At 42.3% G+C, this 27,871-nt stretch overlaps 1 protein-coding gene across 1 annotated transcript in view; it reads right to left on the reverse strand.

Moving 5' to 3' along the window:
• adamts17 (ADAM metallopeptidase with thrombospondin type 1 motif, 17) overlaps window positions 1-27,871 on the reverse strand; it is a 459,909-nt gene that overhangs the window by 424,524 nt on the left and 7,514 nt on the right. Inside the window, exon 4 of the mRNA XM_080214008.1 lies at window positions 9,245-9,411. Within this exon, the coding sequence (XP_080070134.1) occupies window positions 9,245-9,411 (167 nt within the window). The remainder of the gene's footprint in view (window positions 1-9,244; window positions 9,412-27,871) is intronic.

The raw sequence follows: 27,871 nt of genomic DNA on the forward strand, positions 1-27,871 counted from the left end.
CTCAGACCCATCAGATAATCATAGAATCCCTAGGAGGCTATTCAACCATCATGTCTGCACTGATAACAGTCCCTCCCAGGCCCTATCCCGGTTAATCCTCCTGACATTGAGAGTCAATTTAACGTGGCCAATCCATCTAACCCACACATCTCTGGACTGTGGGGGGAAACCGAAGCACCCAGAGGAAACACACGCAGACATGGGGAGAAAGTGCAAACTCCACAGACAGTCACCCAAGGCTAGAATTGAACCCAAGTCCCTGGCGCTGTGAGACAGCAATGCTAACCACTGCATCACGGTGCTGCCCTATATCTGGATTTGTGCTGGGAGGATGGAAGTGTACAGGTTGGAGCAGTTGTATCAGTGGGTGACAATCACACTGAGCTCTGAACACAGATTATATCCCTGGAACAAAATGTCACTATCACGAGTGCTCAGCAAGCATGTCTACATTGTCCACACAGAAGCTACCATCCACTGCAATTCACAAAATGACTCCTGGATCAACAAATCAAGATGTGGAGATGCCAGGGTTGGACTGGGGTAAACACATCACCAGGTTAAAGTCCAACAGGTTTATTTGGTAGCAAATGTCATCAACTTTCGGGGCGCTGCTCCTTCATCAGGTGATACCAAATAAACCTGTTGGACTTCTACCTGGTGTTGTGCAACTTCTTACTGTGTTGACCAATCAAGTCAGACCAACACACCTTTTCCTACAAGTAGTAAATACCATCAAATATTAAACAAAACTCTCATCTGCCTCCACAAATGGATAGATGATCATTTTATTCATTTACAGAATGTGGGCATTGCAGGCCTGGGCCAGCATTTATTGTCCATCCCTAATTGCCCTAGAGAGACCCCACGTTGCTGTGGCACTGGAGTCACATTTAGGCCAGACCAGGTAACGATGGCAGATTTTATTCCCTAAATGCCATTAGTGAACTGCATGGGTTTTTACAACCATGCTTTCATGCTCATCAACGGAACTTTAATTCCAGCTTTTTTATAGAACATAAATTTCACCATCTGCTGTGGTGGCATTCAAACTTGGATCCCCAGAGCATTACCCTGGGTCTCTGGATTACTAGCCAACTGATAGTACCACAATGCCACTGCCTCCCTCTAAATTGGCATTGTGTGATGGGATCAGTTGTCTATGTTTTTGCAAGCTAGGACCTCTGGAGATTGGAATGTTTAACTTACAGAATGTATCCAGCTTGGTTTGTCACTGCACCAGCATTTGCATCCATCAACAATTACAATGACACCAATTGCATCATTAAAGGCAGGCAATGATCATTGGTTCAATATAAATGGACACAGCTGGAACAGCTGGGTGTGGCAAACAAAAGGAGACTGTTACCACGTTGAGCTGTTTTGAGAAAGAACTTGCTTAAGGTAAAAGACAAGCTTCAGACTTATTCCTTCACCACATACAATTATTGGAATCAATACAGTTTCAGAAGATGAACATGAAGCCTTGTAATTGGGTGCTGGAGAAGATAATTTTTGTCTCTATCTTGGGGGGGGGGAATAGGAAGTGTATTGCTTTTAACAAAATGGTGGAAGGATGTTGTAAAGTCTAAAGCTCTGATATCCATTGATTTTTCTGTGAGACTGAACCATAACAATAGAAAACAAGGTGTAAATGTGGACATGAGTTACTGCTTTGGCCTGGAAGAAGCAATTGGCTTTGGCATTCCTGGGAAACAAAAGGATTAGCAGCAATATGTTTTCAGAAATGGAAGTGAATGATTTGGATAATGAAGGGGGATTGGACCTCCTGTTAAAAGTTTTTGGATAAATTTTACAAATGAGGTGGTATTGGAAGCAAATAAGAACGATCAATCTTCAAAAGATTTAAGAAAACATGATCAGTCCATGGTGGAATATATTATGGACTTTGTACAAGAGACTGAGGAAATTTGAAGTTGAAACCCTGGAACCTATCTTGGCATTTAAGTTACTCAACTATGCATGCATTTCTAATGTCGATAGACTTTGATATTGGTTCAATTCCACAGAAAATACACTCTCCTAGACCAAATTGCTGTTGCCCTAAATGTTTTACAAAGACAGTCATTCCCAGCTACCTTTCTATTGAATGTAGGCAAGTCTATGGTAAAGCAAAGGATGGGAGATTCAACAATGGCAGAGTTTTGAGATTGACAAAATGTTAAGAGGTGTAGATGTCGACACAAAGATAGGGTTACCAGTTGGTGTTCTAAAGATGGTCACGCTTTCAGCTGATTTAACAGTTATGGAATAAGTGGATCTGGAATGGCTTAGGTGCTTAAGCTCAAGAAATGCACCAAGTATGGTTCTAAGTATCATTGTACAACGCATTGCCCACAGTGAGGGAATCAAGTTTTTGAAATAATACAAGAAACAGCTAATTCACAGACTAAAAAATGATGATGAATACTGCTACAAAGGATGTGTGTTGGTCATAATTTCAAACCAGTGTCAGTATTTAGATGGCTGATTCACTCAACTGTGTATTTTTGAATAGCGGTTACACGACTACAGTGTGGAACAGCTTAACTGCTATCTGGAGTCTCTTGAGGCAGATTGGTGGGAGGTAGAGTATGAAAGCTTTACATGCTTCAGATTTGGAGATGACAACATGCTAACATCTTCCAAAAGGTTAACCCATCCTTATAGAATAGCTGGAACCAGATGTGGTTTCTAGTGACATCTGTTAAGCAGGTCTTCGATGAAGAAAGTACAAATTACACCAGACATTGTGTGTGAGTTCATGTTCGGGAAGACTATGGAACAACATTTTACTTAGACTATTACTATCGACCATTAAGAAAGGACTCTAACCTGGTGTTGAGAGACTTCTTGCTGTGTTTACCCCAGTACAATGCTGGCATCTCTACATCATGACCATTAAGAAAGCCAGAAGTTGTCTTGTTAACTTCTGAGAATAAGAATTTGATAGACAAAAGGAAGATTTGGAAGTTGCACATCCAGCACCACAAAAACAAAAATTTACTGCGAGATGCTGGAGTTATTTGTAAGGAATATGACTACCTTAAATTATGGCTTGATGTGAAATTTGTGTACAATATCAGAGGACACTACCGCATCCTGTTCTGAGCTTGCCATTAGCTAAAGAATTTAAATGATGAAGTAACAATGGACTTCAAATTATGGAGCAAGGTTTCTTTTTGCTACATTGCATCGATATGACAGTCAGATTTGGTACATCCACTAATATGTGACAATGGACAATTATCGAAAAGATCAGAGAAATGTGTGTGAACAGGATAGGTACACCAACAAAATTCCTGACAGAATGGTAGAGAATTTGCCAATGAGAAATTTTGATGTGAAAATTTGATTTTCCTAGCTCTTCACACTGTGGATGAGAACCTGTGCAGTAATAATCTGTGCAAGAGAAACCGTGCAGTGATAGATGACAGAGAGATGACATGTTACAGTCAATACTGGCTGATCAACCAGGTTGTAAATTGCAAATGATGCTGGCAAAGGCAGCTCAAGCCAAGAACTCTTTTTGCAATTGGGGTTACAGTCTATACTAGTTGGGTTATGGCCAGAATTCAAAGTTGTCTTTAGTCCTTGATTGTTTCAGGTGCTCCCCTGCTCTCAGGGACTAAAATTAGCTCTACTTTTTCTGATCATCTGAATGCTTTGCATGCAAGCAGAAAGTCTTTCATTAAAGGTTTGAGAAAATTCAGCAAGCCTTAAAGCACCAGATAAGGCCAATAGGAATACAGTTTATAAAAGGAGATTTCTTATGTTACAAGAGACAGGCACAAAGATGGAAAGGCCCTGGCAAAGTAATAGGCAATGAGGGAAACGTAGTAACTGTACAACATGGAAATCAAATTGTTAGGGTTCATTCTTCAAGGCCAACTGGCACTGACTATATACTTAATGGCCAATTAGAAGGAACCGACTACAGCAACGTAATACTTCAGTGCAAGATAAAGCTGTTTATTCAAAAGAACAACTATCCTAAGAAAGAAGTAAGGTAACATATCTGCCAGAAGGGGCTGTGTGGAAGGATGCCAGCAACATAGAGGAGCAGGGAAGGCAACATGTAAATATAAGCAGGAAATCAGAGTTGTGAATTGGCAAAATGAGGTAAAGATGCAGAAGGCCTGAAAATGCAGTACAAGTTCTGAGAGTGAACCAGAAAGGAGTTATGATCCCCAGAAAAGATCTAGGGCTTGCAGACAGGACTCTGATCACATGCGGGGAAAGATCTTACAGCATTAGTCCAGGAAGTGAGAAGGGGGCAAGTGGGTGGCACAGTGGCAAGCACTGCTGTGTCTCAGTGCCAGGGACCTGGGTTCGATTCTTGGCTTAGGTCACTATCTGTGTGGAGTTTGCACATTCCCTCTGTGTCTGCGTGGGTTCCCTCCAGGTGCTCCAGTTTCTTCGCACACACACACACACAAACACACAGACGTACTGGTTAGATGCGTTGGCCATGCTAAATTCTGTGTACCCAAAAAGCACCAGAGTGTGGCAACTAGGGGATTTTCACAGTAACTCCATTGCAGTGTTAATGTAAGCCTACTTATGACACTCAAACTTAAGTAGAGATCGTAGCTAAACCTGAAAAAGAACTGCTGGACAAGCTAGGGATGTCGCAGGAAGTAGAAGCCCTCAAGATAACATTAGTTGCTGCTAATGTATTGGAAGATATGCTGGTAAAGGAAGCAAAACAAGGAGTTGGAAAGTATTTGGAGTATATACTGAAATACCAGACAGCCTTGTCACACAGTGAAAAGGTGCTCCCTGACAGAACATACAAAACTAAAACTAGACTCGTAACTTGGAGTTTTGAGGAAAGATTTGGAGATTAAGATGTCAGGGTGGACACACCTACTGCAGGGAAAGTAAGCTTGAAGATTCTTTGGCCATTCTGGTAACATTGTTGGGAGGGCAAATAGATTGATATAAACACTGCATTTTGGCAAGGTGAGAAATTTCAAAAGGAAGCATTTTAAAAATCACCTTCCAAGAGATTGGGCTTGATAAAAACTGGTCATTTCCAGTTTAAAGCAGACCCTGCAACGTTCTATTGGTATCACAAGGAGAGACGAAAATCATTCATATGATTGATTTTCTGTGGGAAGGTTCTGTAGAATTTGAGTAATAGGATAACTGAAAATCAAGAAGCAATTCAAGATTGGAAGCCAGGCTTCAGGGGCCTTTAAGTACTAAAGCAAAACAGGAGTGACATTGTTGATTCAATGCTATTGATAAAATGTTAGTCACATCCCAACAAATTGGATCAGATAAGAGGATCCAAGGAAGAAACTGATCAATTGAGAAGTTTGGTTGGACAGTTGAACTGGTTGTGCAATCCGACAAGACATAGGAACAGCAGTAGGACATTCAGCCCATCAAACCTGCTCCACCAGTTAGTACAATCGTGGATGATCATGATCTGATGCTAGTTATGACGTTTTGGAGCTGAGTTCTATCATGAAGTTCTGAGAGCAAACAAAACATTAAAAAAATTAAATTTAAAGAAATGCACACTATTTTTCCAACCAGACAATGAGGTTGGTCATTTTTAGCAATGCTCATATGTCAGTCTTTCAGGTGGATTTTCTAGCACAGCAGGGCCTATCATATTCCTGGTGGGAAAGAATGATAACTGTTTCAATTGACTTGGGAAGCCAAGAAAATTAAAGTACCATAGCTGCTGAAATACTGGCATTAGTAGAAACAGGAGAATGGGCAGCTACTTTTCCAAAATATAAAGAAAAATACTGTACGGGGGCAAAGTGAGAAATGTCCACTCAACAGAAATTGTCAAGGTAAACAGGCTAAGAACAGACCATGCTAGCATAAAATAAATGTTAGTGAGGAGAGAGATTTCTAAGATACGATGGATTCACAAGTCACCAATTATCAGACTGTTACGAAAATAAATGTCTACTCCAAGAAATTACTGAACGTGTTGGAAGAGGGGTGCCTCGTGTTATAATGGTAAAATAGAAAACTGATTTTTGATTAGTAATTGGGATTTACAATGTAACAGCAAATGATTCTTTGTTTGGGTTGAGGAAAAATGTGTTATTGACTTTTTTTTCAAGCTTTCATTAAAGAGGGGAATTTGGAATCTGTCAATCATCAGCAAGTGACATTGCTAGAGATGGTAATAAATTATAAATGGACACAGCTGGAACATTTGGGAACAGAAGGAGGCTCTAACTATGCTGAGAATAAACTTGCTTCAGACTTATTCCTTCACCATTTACAATTATTGGCGTTAACATTGGTGACATTAGACTCTAAAGATCACAGTTCAGTCCAAGTGACAAAGTGAACAGCAGTCAATAGGGAATAGGTAAAGACGAGTTGGTTCCATGCAACGGGAGGGAGGTGGGTCTCAGAAGCCTCCAAGAGTAAGGCCACAAGATTTCATGGTTTTAAACTAACAAGGCATCTTGCTGAACAAAAGAGAGCAAATGGTACTCATCTAACAGAATTAACATAAGGCAAACATGAATAGACAGGCAAGCTGTGGTTGAACACATTAAATGACAAATATTTCATGTTTGAACATAAACATAAGTAGGAGCAGCAGTAGGCCATCTAGCCCTTCGAGCCTGCCCCACCATTCAATAAGATCATGGCTGATCTGAAGTGGCTCAGTTCCACTTTCCCGCTTTCTCCCCATAACCCTTAATTCCCTTGTCTGTCAAAAACCTATCTACCCATGTCAAATATATTTAGCGAGGTAGCCTCTACCACTTCAATGGGCAGAGAATTCAGAGATTCACCACCCTTTGAGTGAAGAAGTTCCTCCTTAACTCCATTCTAAACTGCCCCTCCCCTTATCTTGAGGCTGTGCCCTCTAGTCCTGCTGTCCTTTGAGCGGGAAGAATCTCTCTACCTCTACCCTATCCATCCCTTTTATTATCTTGCATGTCTCTATAAGATCCCCCCTCATCCTTCTAAAATCCAACAAATACAGACCCAGTCTATTTAGTCTCTCTTCATAGTCTAACCCCCTCATCTCCGGTATCAGCCTAGTGAACCTCCTCTGCACTCCCTCCAAGGCCAAAATATCCTTGCGCAAGTGCCGGGACCAAAACTGCACACAGTACTCCAGCTGCGGCCTCACCAATGCCCTGTACAGTTGCAGCAAGAGCTCCCTGCTTTTATATTCTATCCCCCTCACTACAAAGGCCAGCATCCCACTCGCCTTCTTGATCACCTGCTGCACCTGCAGACTGGGCTTTTGCGACTCATGCACAAGGACCCCCAGGTCCCTCTGCACCATAGAATGCTGCAGCTTTTCGCCTTTTAAATAGTAATCCCTCCTACTATTATTCCTGCCAAAGTGGATAACCTCACACTTGCAACATTGTACTCCATCTGCCAGGTCCTCGCCCACTCGCTCAGCCTATCCAGGTCCCTCTGCAGACTTTCCACACCCTCCGCACAATTTGCTTTTCCACTCATCTTCGTGTCATCAGCAAATTTCATCACCCTACACTCAGCCCCCTCCTCCAGATCATCTATATAAATGGTAAATAGCTGAGGCCCCTGCACCGATCCCTGCGGCACTCCACTAGTCACCAACCGCCAATCAGAATAGCACCCATTGATACCAACTCTCTGCCTCCTATTAGACAACCAATCCTCTATCCACACTAACACCTTACCCCCAACTCCATGCCCCCTAACCTTCTGAAGCAACCTTTTGTGCGGCACCTTATCAAACGCCTTTTGAAAATCAAGAAACACTACATCCACCGGTTCCCCTGTCTACCGCACTAGTCACATCCTCATAGAATTCCAATAAATACGTCCAATAAACGTTTGAGCTCTGACCTAAGAGCTGGAACTCAGATTGTTCAAGGGGATTGGGGTTCAGCGAAACAGCAGGTGGCAGCAGCTTGGCTGAGGGGCTATACCTGTTTTTAAACCCACAGGAGGATTCAGGCTTCGTGGGTGGTCAGCTCAGCTGGAAAATAGACCAAGGAGGCTGGATCTGGGAGCAGATCAGAGAGATCCAGAATCTTAGGTCTTTTGGTGAGGGTTGTACTTGTGGAACTTGGGTGGAGTCATGCTGCTGTCAGACTAGTTCTTCCTCTGAAGAGGAACTAAAATCCCTCAGAAGACAGCTTTTAAAGGATTTTGAGACAGTAATGACCGTCATCTGGACAGATTATTGAGAATTCAGGTAGCCTGTTTTGGCGGCATCTGCCATTTAACGTGCAGTTTGTAATGCTATATTCAACCACAGCTTGCCTGTTTATTCATACTTGCCTCATGTTCATTCTCTAATGCCTTATTTAAAACAATGGAATCTTGGAGTTTTACTCTTTGAATAACTAAGGGAAGTCAACTATTTACCATGGGTGTAGATGGTTCAGTACTTGGAGACAGTTTTAACTTCTATTTTTGCTCTCAAGGGAAAATCTCATCCTGAGCAAATTTACCTCTCAATTTAAGTTGGACATTAATTAGGTCAGTAGACCAGCAAAGTTGGCTTTCCTTACCCTCAATCTCCTGGAGAATACATATATCACTTCTTATTAAAAAAGGAAAATCCATTGCAAACCAAGTCATTGCAACATCTGCTTAATGAATATTTCCTCAAACATTTAACCCAAAAAACTGCATTTGGACATAGAACAAATCTGTAACAACCACATTTCAGATCCTGCAACTTCCCGCATAAAGTGTCGTCACTGTTTAAATTTTCCGCTTGCAAGAGTGCAGCACCATCCTTTAAAGTCAAAGATGTCCAGTAAATGTTGGTTTCACAGCATAATATATTTCAATAAGATGGTGTTCGAACGATCTAGCCCACCTAGATATTAATAGACATAACCTAGCAGGTGGCCCAGTCATTTAGCATATTGTATAATTTTCCACAAACTGGTTGCTGTGATTCCTATAATACAACAGTGCCTGCAGTCAATACTGTAGATTAGCAAAGAGCTCATGTTCTGAGGTTCTGAAAGGCATTATAGAAATGCAAGTTTTTGTTTAGTTCCTTGGCCAGAATCTGGAATTCAATTTGTTGACAATCTGTCCAGATCCATCTTAAAACCCTTTCAATTTCCTTGTTTCACTATTTACAGCTTGTGCATCAAGACAGAACAGCTAATCACAACATCTTAAAGAGCAAGAAGACACCCACTCAATTACATTAAACTATACCATATGATTGAGACACTCAGCAAGATCGCTGATGCTCCAAAGATCCACAGCATTTTAAATAACGTACCATGTTCATGACTGTCAGGATGAATCGCTGGGCAGCCTCAGCACCATGATACTCCACCATATCAGAATCTGCCACCACCAATGTCTCTACTGTGTATTCATTGGTAAAACGAATGGCATTTCTTCGAGTTCGCCAGCCCTCAGCCTTTTTCAGTCTCTTTCTTCTTCCTAGGAGGAAAGTTTATGTTTAGCCTGTGTTCAAATACCCAAAGCATTTAGAAATAAAAAAAAATTTACACAGCATCAGACAATCTACTAATCTAGTCTGATCAAATGGCGGCAGGTTAATAATTGGTTGTCCGTTATTCAAATCGCACTTACCAGAAATTTCTCATTGGCTTTATCCAATGATGACATGGATTTATCCTCAGAACCCCTTTAATCATCTCAAGTGGCTTAGTACCTAATCTTGCCTTAAGGCATCTCTGGAACAGCTCTGGACATTTTATTAGGTTCAAGGTGTGATTTAAACACAGGTTATTTTTGATCACACACTGCTCTATCCTGGATGGCTCTATGCCCCTGAACATTAAACAAATTAATTTCTAATTGGATTGTGTGGAAGGAAGTGCAGGGAAAAAAGTTTTTTTTGTTTGGTCAGGTGATGAGAGATAAATTGGTACAGATTGAGACTGGCAGAAAAATTGGGTGGTATTTATTAAATGATGGGTCATGTTCATTTACTAAAGTCATTATGGGAAGCACTGGAAATTAAACAGGTTATTCTTCAGCTTCTTAAAGGAGACATGATGTATCCTTTGGCAAAGGAGCATTTGGACTCAAAATGTCAGCTCTTTTCTCTGCTTACGGATGCTGCCACACCTGCTGAGATTTTCCAGCGTTTTCTCTTTTGGTTTCATTTTCAAGCACCTGCAGTAATTGTCTTTTATTTTGGACATGATGTCTACTGTTCTTAAAAAAAGGGATTTAAATTATTCGTTTCCCCAGAACAAAGGAAGGATTTCGTGAATTGGAATGGTGATTGTCCCTTTGAGGGTAATCCAGCAGAAGAGAGTCACCTGACTTGAGGGACTAACTGAGACTGAGAATGGGTAATCACCCCAGGGGTGGAATCCTTTTTTTATTTATTCGTGGGATATGGGCCTCCCTGGTTAGTACCCGTCCCTAGTTGTCCAAGGACAGTTGAGTCAACCACATTGCTATGGGTCTGGAGTCACATGTAGGCCAGATCAAGGACAGCAGATGTCCTTCCCTAAAGGACATTAGTGAACCTGATGGGATTTTCTGACAATTGACAATAGTTTCAGTCATCAATAGATTCTTAATTCCAGATTTTTTTTATTGAATTCAAATTCCACCATCTGTCACGGCAGGATCTGAACCTGGGTCCCAAGAACATTAGCTGAGTTTTGAGATTAACAGTCAAACGATAAAACCATTAGGCCATCACCTCCCTCTTTTATGCATGTAGGGACTGGAGACAGCTGGTGAGCTACTCCAAGGCAGCTGGAGTCATAGGGTAGGAAGGGTCCCAAGAAATCTCACACCTCAGAATAACTGCAATTCTAAAGTGAATTCTGGACAGCTGTGGCATATCTTGGTCTTAGTCCCAAGAAAATGATTTAAAGTAGAAATTTTTGCAATCACTTGTGCTTTAAACAAGTGTTACTGCAGTAGAGCTCGGTTTGTTTAACTCTTGTATAGGAAAAGATTTTTAGTTTTGGGTAATAATGGTGTCAAATTTCTTTTGAAAGGTTACTGATCTCTGCAGAAGTCACAACAAGTAGAAATACAAGTTAAAGGCCCAATGCAGGACTGCAACACTGAATTCATCATCAAATTTGGAATTCTACAAAAAGGCACATACTGCTCCAAATAAAGATTTAAAACTAGCCTGGATTTCAGTGGTAATGATACAACACAGTGAACATTCATCATCATGGATAGCAAGTTCTGGAGTCAACACATGCACAAAATAACATGGAAATAGAAGCCAGTGCTTCAGTAGTCTGCCAGAGGCACTACCCAGACTTCAAAACAAGTTAATTGAAGAGCGCTTCCCCCTTACTCTGCAGGCTTCACCATTAGAAACATCTGAAATGATAGCTTTGAATGAAACATAATTGTGTCTTTCACAGAGTATTAACTTCATAATTACTGTTTAAAAACCCTCACTGATTCTGAGAAGCTAATTTTATATTTGTGCAATGACAAGCTTTCCATTATGATTAAAAATTCTACAAGTTAGTTTATCCTTATTTTAACTTTGGAGTCTAATCATTTATTTTTTCAGACAGTGAAATAAAAGTAAAAAATATCAAGTGGCTTTTACCTTCTTGGTTTGTCAGATTTAAACATTGTCAGTAAAGAGGAAAGCCACAGAAATCGCTAGATCTTTGTGGCAACAGCAAGCACTCTTACTCTTATCTAATGATAGATATAAACATACAGAGTTGCATATTATTTTGTGATATTTGCTGCCTGAGTTCTAATTTATAGCTCACACCATTTAGAACTCATAAGGATGTTCTTGCTCTGGAGGAAATGCAGAGAAAATTTACCAGACTAATTTCCTAAGAATTGCAGGATTGACATACAAGGAGAGATTGAGTTGGTTAAGGTTGTATTTACTGGAGTTCAGGAGAATGAAGGGGGAAACACAGAAACCTATAAAACTCTAACAGGACTAGATAGGGTAGATGTAGGAAGAATGCCCCTGATGGTGGGAGATTCCAGAACCAGGGATCACAGCTAAGGATAGGACAGAAACAAGGAGAAATTTATTCACCCAGAGTGATGAGCCTGTGGAATTTTCTATTGCAGAAAGCAGTTGAGGCTAAAACATTGTATGTTTTCACAAAAGAGAGATGTAGCTCTTGAGGCAAAGGGGATCAGGGATAATTGGGGGGGGCGGGTTGTACAAATTAAACAGAGGGACAAAGCAAGAATGGGAACCACCCAAAACAAAGCAACTTTTGCTTTTATGTTTTAAGAGGTCAATAACACACTACAGTCCCTCTGGTTCTCAACAGGCAATGGACAGCCTTGACAGTGCCAGTAGACGCAGCATGTGTCCTCTCTAGGGACGCTTGATCGCAAATATCAATGTAGTAGACAGGCAAATATCGGCATAGTAGAGAGGCAAACAGCCACATTGGACAACACCCTCAGTCGCCCACAGCCTGGACCTGTTGATGGTAGGTTCCCCGTGCCCCTCTGTACTGTAAATCAGGAGCTCGCAGCTGAAGTGCCGACAATAACCATTTCCTGCCTGGGTCCCTACTTTAACTTGCTCTATTGGGCAAGCAGATTTGTAACAAATCCTTCATTAACAATGCAAATTGCAATCCAACTCCAATTTTCAGGCTTGAGTGGAGAATAGCTGTCAAGCATTTCTCACAGTAAGAAGTCTCACAACATCAGGTTAGAGTCCTACCAGTTTATTTGATAGTAATCTCAAGCTTTCGGAAACGGTGTTCCTTCGTCAGGTGTGTGGAAGGTTCTGCTTTGACTTTGCTCGGAGCCCTGCGAGTGTGGGAGACGCTTGTTTCAGTGGGACCTTCCACACACGTGACAAAGGAACACCGTGGCTGTGGGCAGAATCCAGCCCAGCACTGCACTCCTGATTTCAGTTCCTAAGCTTTTATCAGCTTCATTGCACAAGGTTACAACAGATTATACATATTAAATACACTCAGCAGGCCGGGCACCATCTCTGAACAGAGAAAAGGGTTAACATTTCAGCTCAGTGACCATCAGAACAGAGTTCAAGTCTTTCACCTTGCTCGGGAATGGCTTCAAATATCCTCAGGGGCACGCGTGCTGTAACTCAGATAGCAGCACTGCAGCCTGGTTTTTATAGTCAGGAAATATACATTACGTGTTGTACATTTCCAATCAAGTCACTGTTTCAGCCTTATGTTTCATATGAGCACAGGTGAATCACTAGTTAATGTCTACCACCTTAATAATAACTACACATCCAATTAATATGCAACTAACACCATGTAAATCATGAGATCCTAATTTATATCTACTGACAATCCCACCCGTGTCTGCAAGAATTTCACTGCCAAAAGCTGCAGTATTAAACAGGGCAATGAGTGGGAGGAAGTGAGAAATGGAACCTCCCAATTTTAAGAGCTCCCTGGCACCCAGTAGGGAAATCATCCATTTGGTTTGAAGCCAAGCTCACCAGCCAGACAAAAACAAACAACACGTTGAGAAATCTGCTTTGTTTCTCTTTGCTGGCCGCGAAAAGGTTTGGTTATTTTCATAAATACTTAGCTAGATGTCTAACCACTTTCCTCACGTAACCCGATATAAAACACAGTAGCAGTCAGGCCAGAATGACAGAAAAGCATGATAGAGAATGATTAATATCTGTCACACTGACCAGGCCTTTTTTTTAACGTAAGCAGCAGATGCAGAGTTAGTAATATTTCTTTAAGAATAATAATGCAAACATGTCAAAGTCCAGTGATCACAAGAATTGCAGATTCAAACCATGTCATCCAACACCAAAACCTCCCCATTTCAGCATTCAATTAGTTCTTTAAAATTCCAGTGTATACATCTCCATTATTGTTCCTGGAAATCAGTTTTATCCAACACGAGTGAAAAGTTGCTGAACAGTCTTGCATTTACCTCAAAAGCGTGGCTCGACAACATCCAAACCTCTGGCTGACCTTTGGTCCCAGAAACATCTACACCTACCCAAGCACCACAACCACTCCTATCCAGCTCCTCTGTCAGCTGTCAGCCTCCACACTATGCAAACTGTAATATCAAATCTGTTTTTCAAAGATTAAATACCATTTGCAGTCAATGTTCTCAAATAATTAGAAGAATGACCCCCTCATTTTCAGCTTTGGAAATAATTATTTCAACTGTTCATAGAAATCATAGAAACCCTACAGTACAGAAAGAGGCCCATCGAGTCTGTGTCAACCACAATCCCACCCAGGCCCTACCCCCAATCCGTACATTTTACCCACTAATCCTCTCTAACCTATGCATCTACGGTCAATTAAGCATGGCCAATCAACCTAACCCACACATCTTTGGACTGTGGGAGGAAACCAGAACACCCGGAGGAAACCCATGTAGACACAAGGAGAATGTGCAAACTCCACACAAACAGTGACTTAAGCCGGGAATCGAACCCAGGTCCCTGGAGCTGTGAAGCAACAGTGCTAACCACTGTGCTACCGTGACGTTCATCGAACCTGCTCAATACAAGTTGGCTTTCAATGCCATTTGGAGGCTGTGTAACTATATTCAGTCATCCTAACTGTCCATTTAGCAAGAGGATGTAGCAGTTTCTCCGTTTGTACGCACGGAGTATGTGAAAGTCTTTGGCATACTTCATTGTAGACCTGTATGAATGTTTACATGTTGTGCTAAGAGGAGGGCATTGCCAAAGTGTCTTTGTTATCCATACAACTGGAACATGTTGGACACAAGCTGACAACTGTACTTATCACAAATGAAATGTCGATGCAGCTGTGTTCAATACTTCGAGCAAAAAAAAGTAATTTCCTACAGCACTGATCTACCCTGAATTCAATCTCTTTCAGCAGTGAGGCAGCAACATATCCTTGAAGGAGCCTGCATCAAATCATTCTGCAATGCTTCTGTGAACATAGACTTGATTTTCATTCCCTTCACAAGTAGATTAAATGCATTACAGTTCAATGCCATTCCAACAGAGAAAGAACTTGTCTCTCACAGGATATCCAAAAGCACTTTCCAGCCAATAAACTGCTACTTTTGGAGAGCAATCGTTGTAATGTAGGAAGTGTAGCAGCCAATTTGCATAGCTAACTCCACATACAATGTAGTAACGACAGATCAGCTGTTTCTGTTTTGAATGATAAACATTGGCCAGAACACTAGGGGTAACTCCAATCATGCCATGAGATCTTCTACATCCACGAGACGACAGACTCTGCTCCAGGTTAAGTTCTCGTCTAAAAGAGGGCACCTTTAACTCTACCACTTCCTCCATACTGCACTGGACTGTTGGTCTAGATTGATGAGGTCAGGTTCCTGGAACAGAGCTTGAACCCACAATGTTCTGACTCAGAGGGGAGAGTGCTACCGTTGCGCCACAAAGTACATTATACTACTGGCAGGGTGAGAAATTCTGCTGCCTGACTTCCCAATCAATGCTTTTTTTTTAAATTGCTATTTTTATTCTGCATCAGGAAATCAAAATGTTAAATATACTTTCCCTGGGCAGCACTGTGAGTCAAGGCTTTGGACTGTGTTGTCCACGTGTTTTCTTAAAACCTCTTTCTTTTGTGAACTTTGTTGTGTTGCCAAATATGCTGTTTCCTTACCCAATATCCCCAAGATCCTAGGTCCAGTTCATCTTGACTCTAAGGTTCAGTGTAAACAACCACTCGGTATTTGTTGCTTGGATCTTTGCTTTGCTTGTGGATATTAACTCCCACTGCATCAGTGGTCATAATGACAGGGTCCTTACAAACCTCTGGACCTTGTAGAGCATCTTTAGCTCCCTTTAACAGCTGCTTTCTCATGTACCAGTTCATGGCTCTGTGGACTTGGCCACACTGCAGCAATGCATCCCTCACCGTGCGACAACCCTGTAAACAGCTGCTCTGAATGGCCACGACAGCAACTATCACACTGATTAACTTAATTCCACCAGTTTAGGTCCCCACATTCCTTCCAGCTCAAAGCAAAGCTCCACTCCCGACATGCATCCTGCGTAACAGGATCCTGGGGTCTGGCTAGCGTGGGAATGTTTCAAAAAGACAGGTTAGTATTGCAAAGCCATTATAAAGTGTTTTACACTTTACTACTTTCAAATAAATTTCTATTTAAGCAGCAAAGAAACTGAAGGAATAAAGCAGACAAGTTGATGATAGGCAAACAGAGCACATTGGCCTCATCCAGCTACAAAGCCAGACATATATTTATTAACCATGCCACAGGGCACAGCTCTGGGGATCTGACTTTGTTACTTCTATTTTACAGGAGCAGCCGGCAGACAGCTGTAGTTTTCCTGTAAGAGAACGTGCAGTTAACATATGGAACAGGGCAACTCTTACATACATAAGAAGGTTACCACAGCACAAGGCTTTCAAGCTTTCACATCCTTCCAATCCAGGCAAGGCAAAAATCTGTCACATCAAGCAATCTCCAGCACACGTATTCAATCAATTCAATGAAAAACAGTTCACAACAGCAACACCATCAGCACTGTTCTTGCAGAAGTTTGGGGTCAGTGGACAGAGTGTGTGAACTCCCTTCTACCCAGTCACCATGTGGTTAATCCAGGCTTTTCATATTCAACCTCAGCCTGCCTAAAACAGATTCCAATTTAAGTGACTGACCACAAGACAATCAGTATCCATGTTAACAACCTTTATCCTGACATAAGCCATAAAATTTTACATTCATAGAATCTACAGTGCAGAAGGGAGCCATTTGGCCCATGAAGCCTGAACTAACAACAATCCCACCCAGGTCCTGTCCTATCCTCATAATCCCACATATTTACCCTTCTAATCTCCTGACACTAAGGGGCAATTTATCATGGCTAATCAATCTAACACACACATCTTTGGACTGTGGGAGGAAACTGGAGCACCCAGAGAAAACCCACAGACACGGGGAAAATGTGCAAAGTCCAAATTCTGGAAAAGCCCATATTTCTCTCTATTTGGAAAGACATCTGGTGTGAGACCGCCAGGAGAACAGCCAGCCTTTCATACCCCAGCATTGCCATGAAATAGCAGCTTGATGTTCTGACAAGGAAAGCATGCCCGGTGGTTTGAGCACAATACGCAATTCTTGGAATGTGCGTCAATCCCAATGTCAGTTCCTGCCATTGTCGACGGGCCTTTCTCTCTGTGTCCTCTTTCCCAGCAGGAAGTCAATCTTCCCAGACAGACTACTTACACCAGGGCCAGAATGTTTCGTTGTTCAGGCGAGTGTGCCTAACCCGACAGCACATAAAATCGCACAAGAATATATCAGGCATGTGTCCCAGCACAATATCTGAAATGGCGGGAGCAAGTTTGAAGCACGCCCACTGACAAATCAAGAAACCAATTTAAATAAAACAACTGACTGGGATTTCAGGTTGCCTGTCTACCTTTATATCTGGCTAGCAGGCAAATTGACAAGATTGCATTTACATTTTACCTCAATCCAAGGCAGGATGAAAGATCAGGGCTCAGGGTCTGAGGCCTGTGCGTGATTGTTGGACTTAAACCTGGTGTTGTCAGGCTTCTTACTATGACTGTGCTGCCCAGACAATCATAGCAGTATTTCTGCTGCTATTTCCTGGGTCAGTAGCTCCCTCAGACAGCTGCTGTCCCTGAGGGAGCATCACATTGGAACCACCAGTTTACCCGCTCCTTTTTCTTGGTAGCCGTCCTCCTCACTTCCTCCCTGACAGCACTCAGCCTCTCATAGAGCGTGTTTCATACCAGATGCTCGTTCAGTGGTCACCAAGCATATTATCACATTAACAAAGCTGAGATGCTTTGGGTGCACCCAGAATGTAAAATTCAGGCCCAGGGCAACACAGAATCTATTGAAAGGATTTAATCCTCCACTTAGCTGACTGCATTGATTCCAATTCTCCTTTTAATGAAACATACTTCAGGTGAGTGTTGATGGCACGCCTGCAGAATTCAAATTCTCAGATTAATTTTCTATCATTTGTGCATTAAGCAAAAGATGATGCTGGAGAAAAAGATGATTAATACTCTTGGTAATTAAATATTACAAAACAAGTTGATGTGATATCTCCATTGTTACAACCATTGACAAACAGTAAAAGCAGGAATGATCTTTTGTGCTAAAATGCTTATTGTAACTAGCTCCCTTTTCCAAATAAGTTATCCAGGTTATTAACCCAAAGCAGCCACTTATCTGTCTGCTCCGGTTTTAGATTTTCATCAGGCATTTCAGCAAAGATCATCCCGGCATGTACCTAAGACCCTCCCCTGGGGTTCAAGTAGAACTTTATACTTGCCTAACGTGTGGAATTGTACTGGCTCAGAGATCCACACAACACTTCCAAAAGACATCTAAAGATGTGCAGGTTAGCTGGATTAGCCATGGTAAATGGGGATAGGGGTGGAGGGTTCTGGGTAAGATGCTAATTTGGGAGTGACAGTGCAGACTTGCTGGATCAAATGGTCTCCTTTTGCACTGTAGAAATTTTACAGATACCAGTGACAGGAGAAACAGCAGATGGAAAAGGCCCATAATCCTGCTTGAACTGTAAATCGGCTGTCAACCAACCTATGTTTACACTCCAGAAACATTTCATAAGATATTGGCCCACCCAATCTCACAGGTTACTAAAATGCAGACAGTGAACTAAAAGCATTTTTTTTTACAGTTGCAAAAGGTGATTCTATGTTTACGAGGTGGATGCCTGCTGGGTGGAACCTTGCATTTTCTGCTGAGTTAGCAGAATTAGATTAACCAGCTTCTCATGTTTGTGATCACCCTGGAGACTTGACCTCTGCTTTGAACAATTACTCCTATTGATGACTTCAGAACAAAAGCAAATAAACAGCTGCATGTGCTGCTTAATTTGAACCATGTCCATCCTGAGCCAACCTGCCTTCAAATAGCTTCACATAGGAAAAAGCTCCACTTTCTCAGGTTTGAGAGGCAGGACTGTCAGTGAGAAATATTTCAATCACCTTCAGCCTACCAAATAGATATTGAACTTGAACAGAGCGGATAGGCCTGGCCACCTTCTCGGTCAGCTAATTGCCTGTTGACCCACACTCCTTGGCTTTACTCTATTTATTTCAGCAGTGAATATTTCTGAAATAAATAAACTTAGATAACACACTCATTAACTTGCATGAGAAGTACTTTTATAAACAGACACTCACATCCCACTATCACGGGTAAGTACACTAGTCAATGCAGGGTCACTCCCATCACAAAATAACCACACGTCAGGGCTCCCTCAGTTTCTCAAGGTGCATCAGCAACTTAAGTCACTTCCCACTCCCATGTTGGGGGAAGAAACAAATAAGACTGGCAAAGAGAAAATGAGATTAAAATGGTAGTTAACATAGAAGGGAGCAAAAATTCTTCACTGGCAAATAATAGCAAACAGGCAGTAAGAGGCAGAACGGAGCCTATTCTGATAGAAGAGGGTGATGTGTTTCGAGGCAGAGGCAGATTAAAATATTTAATGATTTTGTATCTCCATTCAATACCCTGATCCCCCTTCCCCCGATATCCCATAGAAATACAGGCTCAGCAATTGAGGGAAACAAACTAGCAGGGTTATGGGAATAGAATGGAGAAAATGCAACTGAATAGATTGCTCTATTACTATTTAGGATAATCAAGACACCTCCTGTGCCATAATCACTGTTTAAAAAAAACATCGGAATCAATGTGCTCACATCATCCAATTCTGCTTTACCACCACTATCTTTGGCACATCTGCACCATGATTTGTCACCTTACCAGTCGGACATCCAGTGCCAGAGGAGAAGTTGTCTCAAATTAAATGCTGGAAGATTGAAGCCACCATCTTTGGTCACTACTACATGTGGAGTTCCCTGGTTACTAACTTCATCCCTCTCCTTGCTATTGAGACTGAAGAAGATACTTCACTACCTTGGCATTCCATTTGGGCCCTGAATGAGCATCTCAGCACAATTTCTCCATCAAGATCAGCCATTCCCATATATTTAATACCTTCTCCACCCCTACATCGCCATGTCTGCTGCTGTCATGAGTGTGTTACCTAGTTGCAACTACTCCCATGTTCACCTGGTCAATCTCCCATTTTCTTAAACTTGAGTTAATCTAACTTGCACCAGTTGGTTCCTAATCTAAACATTCGAGTTCTCATTCTTGTTTTTACATTTCTTCCACAGTCTCACCTCTCCTCATCTCCAACCCTGGAAGTCTTGAACATCTGTATCTTTTTACATAACAAATTTTGTCCAATAATTGCTTCTGTGGAGCATCTTGGAACCAATTTTTGATTCTTTCGTGGAATGTGGACATCGCTGGCTAAGCCAGCATATATTGCCCCTCTTTAATTGCCCCTCAGGAAGGTAGTGGTGAGCCATCTTCTTGAACCACAGCGGTACATCTGTTGGAGAAACAGAGTGCTGTTAAGGAGAGAACTCCCAGATTTTGACCAAGCGACACAAGGAACACAATATTGTTCTAAATCAGGATAGTATGGAGTTTGGAAGTGGACTTTTAGCGGTTGATTTCCCCTTTCATCTGCAGCTCTTGAACTTCCAGATTGTAGAGGTTACAGATTGGGAAGATTCTGTCAAAGGAACCTTGGTGAGTTGGTGCAGCGCATCTTATAAATACACACTGCTGCTACTGTGATAGAGGGAGTAAATATTCAAACTGGTAGTTGGTGTCTCGAAGTGAGCTGCTCTGCGTTGAGCTTCTCACGTTTTGCTGAAATTGCACTCATCCGAGCAAATGGAAAGTATTCCATCACACTTCCGACTTGTCTTCCAGAATGGTGCAAACGCTTTGGGGAGTCAGAAGAATCTCCTTTCCTCAGAGTTTCCAGCATCTTATCTTCTCTTGTAGCCACACCATGGTCTAGTTCAGTTTCTGGTAAAGAGCAACCCCCGTCAGGATGTTGATACTGTGGCATTCACTGATGGTAATACCATTGAACATCAGCTAGAGATGGTTAGATTCTCTCACATTGGAGATGGTCACTGCCTAGCACTTCTACATTCAGCCCAAGCCTGAAAATTGTCCAGGTATAGCTGCACATTGACATTGAGGAGTAGAGAATGATGCTGAACAACAACCATCAGCAAATATCCCCACTTGTGACTTTACGATGAGGGGGTAGGTGATTAATGAAGCAGCTGAAGATAGCTGAGTCCAGGACACTAACCTGAGGAATTCCTGCAATGATATCCTGGAGCTGAGACGTATGACCTTCCACAACGATCTTTGTGATAGATACGACTCCAAACAGAGAAGAGCTCCCATCACAATTTGTGCAATTCCCATGGGCTCCAGTTTTGCTATAGCACCTTGATGCCACACATAATCGAAAGCTGCCTTGATGTCGAGGGCAGTGACTCACACCTAACAAATTGAGCTCTTTAGTCCACATGAGGTCAAAGGTTGCAATGAAGTTCAGAGCCAAGTGGAACCCAAACTGAGTAGTGAACAGGTTATTAAGTGTCACTTAGTAGCACTGTCAATGACACTTTCTATCACTTTGCTGTTTGATAGCAAGACATCAAATGTATTAGACAATTAGTTAGCCATCTCCGGTATCAATGATACACACAGTTAGTGCGTTACAGGCCCCAGGCACTAATAAGCAGGAGGACTGACAGATTCTCCATTGTGTTGTGAGCAGCCAGAGAGAAAACAAGAGATATAGGGAGAGAAACAGCCTGGAGAATGGAATAATAGCGTGAGAGAATGCAGGCAGAAATCATTTTGTTGAAGTCAAGTCAAATCATCCACTCACATACAGAAGAGTGGCACAATCTTTATTCTGCACCACTGTGCAAAGATCAGTTGCACTGTTTGAAATACAAGTATTAGATCACAAGACATGATCTCTGATCAACTTGTTCTGAAAGAAAGCAGTGCACAGATTCATATTAGCCTGAGTATTTGCTCTGTCTATCTTCAGAGAGGTTGCAGTAAACAGGTACAAAACACATCTGGTTCAATTTGAACAGATGCGAACATCCCACCCCCAGGTTGCACTGTGGTAGAGAGATACAACAGTGAACAAACCTCATCCCTCCCATGGAGGAGGCACCAAACTACTTACAGGGACAACCAATGCCTCTGAGCCCAAGAATGCATCAACATCTATCAGTATCAGTCAAGTTCCACACACAAGGACGGCTTCAACCAGGAACTTGGGTTCATGTCACGCTATTTGTAACCTCCACGACTTGCTGAGCTTGCAAAATCTCACTAACTGTCCTGGCTGGAGACGATACACATTTCTTTAACCTGTGCTTAATCCTCTCTCCACTCACATTGTCTGTACCTTTTAACTTAATTACCTGTAAAGACTTACATTCTAACCATTATCTTGTAATTTGGGTTTGTCTGTATATGCCCTGTTTGTGAAAACAACTCCTCACTCACCTGAAGAAAGAGCGACACTCCAAAAGCTTGTGCTGCTAAATAAACCTGTTGGACTTTAACCTGGTGTTGAGACTTCTTACTGTGCTTACCCCAGTCCAAAGCCGGCATCTCCACATCATGGTTTCAAGGACCCACACCAACCCGATCCCACCTTTCCTCAAGGACCCATACCAACCCATTCCCCTGCCTTTCCTCAAGGACCCACTTCACTGTTGCTGGGTCAAAATCCCAGGACTCCCTCCTTAATAGCACTGAGTGTACCTACACGACATGGACTGCAGCCGGTTCAAGAAGGCAGCTCACAACCACCTTGTCAACAGCAATTAGAGATGGGCAATAAATACTGGCATAGCCAGCAATGCCCACATCACCTAAATAATAAAAGATACCCACCTTATTAAATTTTGAATTATCTTTAAGATCATTCCTCAGCTTTCCTTTCTTATTGCAAAGAAACCTATTTCACCTTTCCTGAGCTGCCCAGCATACCTTCTAATTCTATCTTTTATTCTCATTCTATTCTTCTAAAACTATTCTAACTCTTTTAAATTCTCTTTAACAATGCTTCACATCCTAGCTTTGACTGAAACACTACTTTCTGCACCCACTCTTTCCCTATGGTATGGAATGTTTTGCCTGTGTAGCATGCAAGAAACAATACTTTTCACCGGATACTAATACATGTGACAATAATAAATCAAATCCTAAACTTTTTTTGCATTTTCTCCCATGCCTCTATATTGGTTTTACAATAAGATGACCAGAATTGGGCTCAGTTCTTCCAGCTAATAGTTTTATACGAGCTTAAATATGACTTCCCAACTTTCCAAATGTATCCATTCAGAAATGAATCCTTGTACTTGGCTTTCTTTTAAAAGTAACCTTATTAACCTGCCTCACAATTTCCACCCATTTGTGTATCTGAACCTCTGAAGCAAGGTGGTTGAGGCAGACATGCTAGGATCATTTAAGACTTATTTAGATAGCCACAAACAGACTGGGAATAGAGGAATACAAATGGATGGTCTAGTTAGGAACACATGATCGGTGCAGGCTTGGAAAGCCGAAGGGCCTGTTCCTGAGCTGTATCGTTCTTTGTTCTTGATTCTTTGGCTCATTTACTCCATTTGAAGTCTCATTAGCCAAGCAGCATGTTCTTCCTACTCAAATGCACCACATCACACTGAAGTGAATTTGTAAATTACATAATCTATTCCCATTTTAACACAAATTAGACTGATGAGCTGAAACTCCTCATTACTCCTATGTTCACAAAGGTTGTTTCTTCATCCTTCGAGTGTCAATTGCTACAATTCAATCCCGATCGATTGGATATGGGAATCAGGCAAGAAAGTGAGGGTGCTTGAAGATCAATGATCTTATGAATGGCAGAGAAGGCTCAAAGTACCATATGGTTTCCACCTGCTAATATATTTTTCTGATACAGTCACCATTCGACATGTGAAAGGATAGGAAGTAACTGCCCATTTGTTTGGGGGAGGGGGGGCGGTTTAATTTTAGAGGCTGTGATTTAACACTATGTTGTCAATAAGATGAAGGAAATACCTGGATTGGGAATGGAACCCATCACATGGGTGCAAAGTGAGCAGAATGCTCCACTTCACACAGCTATCACCCTTGTATTCATAAAAACAAAGACAGATAGGTACAGTAATTTACCCAAGAGCATCCCACATTAAGTGAAGCCAATGAGCCACTAGAATAGCAAATTCACTTGACTTTGGTCAAGTTGGAACCTCAAAAACATAGTTGAGTTAAATGGAATGGTGGCCATTACAGAGACGTGACTGCAAGGTGACAGGGACTGGGAGCTGAATGTACAGGGGTATCAAGTGTTTAGGAAGGATAGGCAGGAGGAAAAAGGGGGGGGGCGTAGCGCTGCTGATTAAGGATAGCATCAGGGGGATAGTAAGGGATGATATAGGAGCCAAAGAGCAGAAAGTGGAATCATTGTGGGTGGAGATTAGGAACAGCAAAGGGAGGAAGACGCTGGTGGGTGTCGTTTATAGGCCCCCAAATAATGATCTGGAGGTGGGGCGGGCTGTTAACGCGCAAATAAATGAGGCGTGCAGGAATGGAACGGCGATATTATGGGGGATTTCAATCTACATATTGATTGGTCGACCCATTTGGACGCGGTGGGCTTGAGGAAGAGTTCTTGGAATGCTGCCGGGATAGTTTCTTTGAACAGTGTGTGTTGGAGCCGACAAGGGAGCGAGATATCTTGGATCTGGTGTTATGTAATGAGGCGGGTAGAATTAGGGACCTTGTGGTGAAGGATCCCTCTTGGGAAGAGTGATCATTGTATGGTGGAGTTCCTGATGCAGATGGAGGAGGAGAAAGTGGGTTCCCGGACATGTGTCCTTTGTTTGAACAGAGGGGAGTACGGTAGAATGAGAGAGGAATTGGCGAATGTTGATTGGGGGAGCGCGTTGGAAGGTAGGTCTGCTGAGGAACAGTGGAGGATCTTTAAGGAGATCTTTCTTGGTGCTCAGCAGAAATTTATTCCGATGGTTAAAAAGGATCGTAAGAGGAGAGATAATCAGCCGTGGATAATGAAGGAGGTAAAGGAAAGTGTTAAATTAAAAGCGGATGCGTTTAGAGTAGCTAAGAGTAGTGGGCAAGAAGAGGATTGGGGGAGGTTTAAATGTCAACAAAGAATGACAAAGAAGTTGATAAAGAAGGGTAGGATAAACTATGAAGCTGGGCTAGCGCTTAATATAAAAAAGGATAGTAAGAGTTTTTATAAATATATAAAAAGGAAGAGGCTGACTAGGGTGAACGTTGGACCCTTACAGGATGAGAGGGGGGACTTAGTGGTAGGGGATGGGGAAATGGCTGAGGCCTTGAATAACTTTTTTGTTTCGGTCTTCACGAAGGAGGACGTGAATAATTTGCCGGGTGTTAGAGATGGAAAGATGGTAGGAGTGGAGGGCCTGAATGACATTATTGTTACTAGAGAGGCAGTGCTCGACAGACTGGAGGGACTGATTGTGGACAAGTCCCCAGGACCGGATGGAATGCATCCAAGGTTTCTGAAAGAAATGGCGGAGGTGATAGTGGATGCCTTGGTGATTATTTTCCAAACGTCGCTGGATTCCGGGGAAGTGCTGGAAGATTGGAAAACGGCTAATGTTACGCCGTTGTTTAAGAAGGGTGGCAGGCAAAAGGCAGGGAATTATAGGCCGGTTAGTTTAACGTCTGTTGTAGGTAAAATGTTAGAATCCGTGATCAAGGAGAAAATAGCGAGGCATCTTGAGGAGAATTGTTTGATAGAGCAGACGCAGCACAGTTTCGTTAAGGGGAAGTCGTGTCTGACAAATTTATTGGAGTTCTATGAGGATGTGTCTAGGGCGGTGGATAGAGGAGAGCCAGTGGATGTGATGTTTCTTGATTTTCAGAAGGCGTTTGATAAGGTGCCTCACAAGAGGTTATTACAGAAGGTCAGGGGGCATGGAGTTGGGGGTAGGGTGTTAGCGTGGATAGAGGATTGGCTGTCAAATAGGAGGCAGAGAGTGGGGGTCAACGGGTGCTATTCAGATTGGCGGTTGGTGACTAGTGGAGTGCCCCAGGGGTCGGTGCTGGGGCCTCAGCTATTCACCATTTATATAGATGATCTGGAGGAGGGAACCGAGTGTATGGTGTCGAAATTTGCTGATGACACCAAGATTGGTGGAACGGCACATTGTGCGGAGGGTGTGGAGAGTCTGCAGAAGGATCTAGATAGGCTGGGCGAATGGGCCAGGAACTGGCAAATGGAATTTAATGTTGGCAAATGTGAAGTTGTTCACTTTGGTAGGAATAATGGTAGGAAGGACTATTACTTACATGGCGAAAAACTGCAGCATGCGACGGTGCAGAGGGACCTCGGGGTCCTTGTGCGTGAGTCGCAAAAACCCAGCCTGCAGGTGGTCAGGAAGGCGAATGGGATGCTGGCCTTCATAGCGAGGGGGATTGAATATAAAAGTAGGGAGGTCTTGCTGCAGCTGTATAGGGCACTGGTGAGGCCGCAGCTGGAGTACTGTGTGCAGTTTTGGTCGCCGTACTTACGCAAGGATATTTTGGCCTTGGAGGGAGTGCACAGGAGGTTTACTAGGCTGATTCCGGAGTTGAGGGGGTTGAACTATGAGGCGAGGCTGATAAACTAGGCTTGTACTCATTAGAGTTTGGAAGAATGAGGGGAGATCTCATTGAGACATATAAGATGATGAATGGGTTGGATAGGATAGAGGTGGAGAGGCTCTTCCGCTCAGAAAGGACAGTAGGACTAGAGGGCACAGCCTCAAGATAAGGGGGGGCGGTTTAGAACAGAGTTGAGGAGGAACTTCTTCACTCAAAGGGTGGTGAATCTCTGGAATTCTCTGCCCATTGAAGTGGTGGAGGCTGCCTCTCTAAATATATTTAAGACGCGGGTTGATAGGTTTTTGATAGGCAAGGGGATTAAGGGTTATGGGGAGAGGGCGGGAATGTGGAACTGAGACACGACAGATCAGCCATGATCTTATTGAATGGCGGGGCAGGCTCGAGGGGCTAGATGGCCTACTCTTGCTCCTATTTCTTATGTTCTTACATTCTTATGAATATCATGGCATCAAACATTACACTCAGTTATGCATTTGTTGTATGTAATGTACTTGAGTTTTTTTTTAAATGAAGGTCCAAATATTTGAGTCTTGTGAAAAGTTTTTATTTTCTGGCAATAAAAAAATGCTCATCTAAGTTTTTTGTATATGCTTTTGTTTTATCTTATGTGAAAGGTCTAACAATGGGAGTGCAGTGCTCAGGCCTGAAACTCAGTAGATCCGATGTGAATTAGCACCCTTTACAGAATGGGAAATAGTGCAGCTGCAGATTGACCTTCACACCAGGATTTCTCATGTTTACACATCACACTCTGTAAGAAAACTAAACAGTTAAATTTACCCCAATGTACAATCCCACATGGAACTCATCCCACTGGAAGATTAAACAATGTTGACTACCACTGTGGAAAATTTTACACAGCAAACACCGCTTCCTCCAGGTGAAGAATATATGGGGCATGATTGGTAAATACCAATAAATAGAAACAAATAAACAAAGCATGAGTAGGCCATTCGGCCCTTTGAACCTACTCTGCCATTCATTTTGATCTTGGCTGATCATCAAATTCAATATCCTCATCCCACCTTACCCCCCACCCCATACCTCTTAATCCCATGAGCCCCAAGAGCTATATCTAATTTCTTCTTGAAATCAGACAACATTTTGCCTCTTTTACATTCTGTGGCAGTAAATTCCACACATTCACACCCTCTGGGTGAAGAAATTTCTCCTCACCTCAGTTCTAAAAGGTTTACCCCTTACCCTCAAACTATGATGCCTAGTTTTGGACTCGCCCACTATTGAGAACATTCTTTCTGAATCTACCTGGTCTAACCCTGTTAGAAATTTTATAAGTGGCTAAGATCTGCCAATGCCGTGCTGGTTTGCCAGAACCCATTGCTGGATTCTCCTGTGGCGAACAAGCCAT

This window comes from Carcharhinus amblyrhynchos, chromosome 28, assembly GCF_965287045.1.
Source record: "Carcharhinus amblyrhynchos chromosome 28, sCarAmb.v2.hapA, whole genome shotgun sequence".
Classification (NCBI taxonomy): Eukaryota; Metazoa; Chordata; class Chondrichthyes; order Carcharhiniformes; family Carcharhinidae; genus Carcharhinus; species Carcharhinus amblyrhynchos.